Source organism: Abrus precatorius, unplaced genomic scaffold, assembly GCF_003935025.1.
Source record: "Abrus precatorius isolate BTA unplaced genomic scaffold, Abrus_2018 Scaffold3, whole genome shotgun sequence".
Lineage (NCBI taxonomy): Eukaryota > Viridiplantae > Streptophyta > Magnoliopsida > Fabales > Fabaceae > Abrus > Abrus precatorius.
This window is the reverse complement of record NW_020874373.1, coordinates 27240281-27245458: the sequence shown is the minus strand read 5'-3', so window position 1 is coordinate 27245458 and position 5178 is coordinate 27240281. Positions and strand designations below refer to the sequence as shown.

The 5178-nt window shown below is 23.6% G+C and overlaps 1 protein-coding gene across 1 annotated transcript; it reads left to right on the top strand.

Moving 5' to 3' along the window:
- The first annotated feature begins 387 nt into the window (after window positions 1–387).
- On the top strand, window positions 388–2486 carry LOC113862403 (protein SRG1-like). The gene is made up of 4 exons (XM_027495491.1): window positions 388–657; window positions 1166–1413; window positions 1790–2120; window positions 2238–2486. Exons 1-4 carry the CDS (start codon window positions 415–417, stop codon window positions 2484–2486), a joined length of 1071 nt encoding a protein of 356 aa, XP_027351292.1. The 5' UTR covers window positions 388–414.
- The last annotated feature ends 2692 nt before the right edge of the window (window positions 2487–5178 follow it).

Genomic DNA, 5178 nt, shown 5'->3' with positions numbered 1-5178 from the left:
TTTCTTGAAAATTAATAATATCGTTCCCTTGAATGAATGTGTTGCAAGTTGCAACTAATTAAACTATATTCTCGTTTCTTTCTCTCTGACATGACTTTGTACAAGGTTCCTGCTTACATAAGCAAAGTTATTTCCTTTGAATCCTCCGAAGCATAGCTCCAATAGATCCAAAACAAAGGCAAGTGGGCTCTAAAATAATCTCCATGATTGTGCATCTAATTGGATTGACCAATTAAAGAGAATTATTAATTTTGGGGAGATCAAGATTTCAAGATTCCTCCACTAACCAATAAAAATGCTTTCATATAGGTAGCTATATATCCACTTAAAACAAAAGTCAAATATCGAAAGCTAACAATCTTAAGAAGATCAAAGATGAGTACCCTCAATGCAGATGATGAGTTGGTGAATGAGATGGAAGAAGCACCCAGTCTTGCTCCATCTATACCAGTACCAAATGTTCAAGAAATGGTAAAGAATAACCCTTTGCAGGTTCCTCAAAGATACCTGAGGAGTCAAGAAGAAATGGAGAAAGTCAACTATAAGCCTCACCTTTCATCTAAGATCCCTGTCATTGATTTAGCGTTGCTCTCCTATGGGAACAAAGAGGAGTTGCTGCAATTGGACATAGCATGCAAGGAGTGGGGTTTCTTTCAGGTAATTCTTGACCAACTATAATTGTGAATTACATACAACGAAACTGTCCACTTCTACAACAACATCAAAAATTAGCAATAACAGGTGCAACTAGTTTAAAATAAATAATACATTCATTGTGTGAGAAATAATATGAAAAACCATTTATGTGCCTTCACTTAAATATCTTAGGCTTTAGTTTTGGTATGGTTAGTTCATGACATGGTATCAGAGTCTTTGCGACCAAGTGGTCTAGAGCTTGATACTTGCCACCGTTATTCTTCTAATTAAAGGTTGAATTTCAGCAAAGGCCAGTGAACTTGTGCACTGACACACTTCAAGCCAAAACGCTTGCTTGAGAGTGCATGTTAAGGGATATAAAACTATTAAAGATTAATCTATCTTCACCTAAATGGCTTATGCTTTTGGAACAGAATTAAGGTTAACAGTGTTGACATATCTTTGCAAAAAGTTAGATGTTTGCTTGGTTTTCTTCAAATGCTGCTTGAGATTGCATTTACTTTTGCAGATAGTAAATCATGGTATCCAAAAGGAACTTATGCAGAGAATAAAGGATGCAGCAGCTGAGTTTTTTAAACTTCCAATAGAAGAGAAGGAAAAGTATGCTATGCCTTCAAATGACATACAAGGTTATGGGCATGCTTATGTAGTTTCTGAGGAGCAGACACTTGATTGGTCAGATAGACTGATGTTAGTCACTTGCCCCACTTGGTACAGGAAGCTTCATCTTTGGCCTAAAACACCAAAGGGATTCAAGTAGGTAGTTTTAACAAATAAAAAGTATTCTCTTGTTGTATTTATAAAAACAAAATTACTAATAACTTTTTATCTTAATTATAAGAAAAATTATTTTTAGATATATTAATTATTAAATTCTTTTTATACCCTTTTTTATTGTTAAATTTATATTAACAAAGTACTCACTCGTTACCTATATAAATAAATATATTAATTCATTTATTATATAAGACACTAATTTGACAATTTAATATATTATACGAATATCTAAAAAATAGAATAAATTTATAGCATATAACAACTTTTTTTTATCTGATAAATTAAATATTTATTTCTTATAATTGTTTCTTGGAAATAGTACCAAATTAGTCAATGAATTCTTCTCCTAATGCAGGGAGATAATAGAGGCATATTCAAGGGAAGTTAAAAGAGTTGGTGAGGAACTGCTTAGTTATTTGTCAGTGATTATGGGCATGCAGAAGCATGATTTTCTTGGACTACATAAAGAATCAGAATCACTTCAAGCTATATGTTTGAACTATTACCCTCCTTGCAACATACCTGAGCAAGTACTAGGCTTGAGTCCACACTCTGACACAAGTACCATCACCTTGCTTCTGCAAGATGATGATGTACAAGGGCTAGAAATTCGACATAAAGGAGGATGGGTACCAGTGAGCCCAAAATCAGATGCTATAGTCATCAATGTTGGAGATGTAATGGAGGTACTTGAGTTAATTTTTAGTGAAAACATAAAGAGAACACTTGTAATAGAGAAGGCTTTAAAGTCATTTAATTAACTAACTTTAAGTTTCTTTGTTTGCATCTTGCAATCATGACAGATATTGAGTAATGGGAAATACAAGAGTGTAGAGCACAGAGCAGTGACAAATAAGGACAAGAGAAGGAGTTCCTATGTATATTTTATGGCCCCAGGGGATGATGTGGAAGTTGAGCCCCTTGATCATATGATAGATGCTCAGAACCCTAAGTTGTACCAGAAAGTAAGGTATGGAGATTATTTGAGGCAATCTATGAAGAGGAAATTGGAGGGAAAAGCACACACAGATGTGGCAAGGATAAGGGTCTAGTAAGGAATAAAATGTTTAAAGCACTTCCTCATGCTGATTTCCATGTTTGGTTTTTGACTGAGGAACAGGGCCATGCAGCATATATCATTGTTATAATCAGTGTAAAAGATAATTTTTTTTATAATTTAGAAATAATTTATGCTTCTTTGTAATTTTTTAGAAGTTATCTTATTTAACTGATCTGTAACATAAAGAAGTAAATTTATTTCTAACTTATAAAAAATTATTTATTTATTACATTAATTTCTTTTTCTATAAGATTTTTTTTATAATTTTATGAAACTGCATGTGTGAAATAAATAATAGAATAAGGATTTTTATTATTGTCCATGCTATGTGAAATAGTTAAATGTGTTAATGCGATAAATTAATACTTAATAAATATTATAATATATTTTATGTTGAGTCCGGTTAATGGAAATTCTTTTATTAATGTTCAGATTTTATTCTCAGTTAGAGATGAATATAGGTTAGGTTAGGACAAATCTCACTCTAAACAGGTCAGACTTATAACATAATTATTGTACTTAAATTTAACATGTTACTTGTTAAAGATTTTATTTTTGACTTGACCTATCCTGTTTGAGTACTTGACTTGGGCTTAAACCTGTTTACAAAGCCTACTGCAAAAAAATTTTTTAATACCAAACTTAGGTCAACAAACAAGTCAAATAGACCCAATCTAGTAAACATGTCATAAATAAAACGCGTGATAAGTTAAAAAAAATTATTACATATAATTTATTGAAAATTATATTATTTCTATTATTTGCTATACAGTTCTATTATTATTATTATTATTATATATTGCATATATAATTTCTTATTTTATTTTCTATATTTTTTATAAATTTTTTGTTTTGAATAAAATATATTCATATTTAAGCAATTTATATTTATTATAAATAAAAATAAGTATAATATAATATATTAATATAATAATTTAATAATTGAATATTAATAATAATACTAAGAATATAAAAATATATTAATATAATATTATTATTTTATTTTTAAATTTTAGTTCGTTTAGTTATGATTGCGTCTTATTTCTGTTGAAAGACTTAATTATTTTTTAGTTGTTTAAATGTAGCAAATATAATAATTTATTACTAAATAAATTTATTATTTAAACACATGTATAAATATTTTTAATTTTAAATAGAATATAATTTTTATTTATTATAAATAAAAATAATTATAATATAATTTATTAATATAATAATTAAATAATAGAATTAAGAATATAAAAAATAGATATTAATATAATATAATTATTTTATTTTTAAATTTTAATTTATTTAGTTTTAATCATGCTTGAAGACTTAATTACTTTTCAGTTTGTTCAAATGTAACAATTATAATAATTTATTATTTAAATATGTTTCTAAATATTATTAATTAAAATTTTTTATGTACAGTATCTTAAAAATTTTTAAGGATATCACAAAATTTATAAGGGTACCCTAAAATTATTTTTTATTCGTACCGTATTCAAAAAATTTATATAAAATAAAATAAAATACGTGGCAAGTTAAAAAAATATTATTAATTATAGTTTATTTAAAATTATATTATTTATATTATTTACTACATTATTCTATTATTATTATTATGGTATATTGAATTATTTTATTTTATTTTTATCATTTTTTTATAAATTTTTAGTTTTAAATAAAATATATTTTATATTTAAGCAATTTATATTTTTTATGAATAAAAAAATTATAACATAATGTATTAATATAATAGTTAAATAATTAAATATTAATAATAATAAATAAGAATATGAAAATTATATTAACATAATATTATTATTTTATTTTTAAATTTTAATTTGTTTAGTTTTTATTATGTTATGTTTTCATTCAAAAATTAAACTGCTTCTCAACTTGTTTAAAAATAAAAAATATAATAGTTTATTATTAAATAAATTATTATTTAAATAAATGTATAAATATTTTTAGTTTTAATATAATATAATTTTTATTTATTACAAATAAAATGAATTATAACATAATATAATAATTAAATAATTTAATATCAATAATATTAAAATTAAGAATATAAATAACTTATTAATATAATATTATTATTTCATTTTTAAATTTTAATTTATTTAATTTTAATTGCATTCTAATTTTGTTCAAAAACTTAATAGCTCTTCAACTATTTTAATTATAATAAATATAATAATTAATTATTAAATAAATTTATTATTTAAATACATGTTTAAATATTATTTATTAGAATTTTTTATGTACCGTACTCTGAAACTTTTCAAGGGTATCAAATAATTTTTACCTATCTTGAATATAGTAACCATACTATTTAAACATAAATAAATCTGTAATTATTAAAATTTATTAAATAATATCAAAACATACAAGAATTGATAAAATTTATTAAAATAATTATTAAATAATATTTTATAAAATGTTATTTTATCATTTAGTTTTTGTTTAATTAAAAATATTTATTGTTAATTCTTAATTAAGATCATAAATTATTAATGCACCATATTAAATTTAATTAAAAAGTTAACCAAATATAAAAGTTAAATTTATTTTAATTTTATAATATTTTTAATATAATTATATTTAATATTATTTTTATGATAAAATTTTAATATAGTGAATAAATATTTTTTACTTTTAAAATTAATTTTTATATTCAAAAAATAATTTTTAAT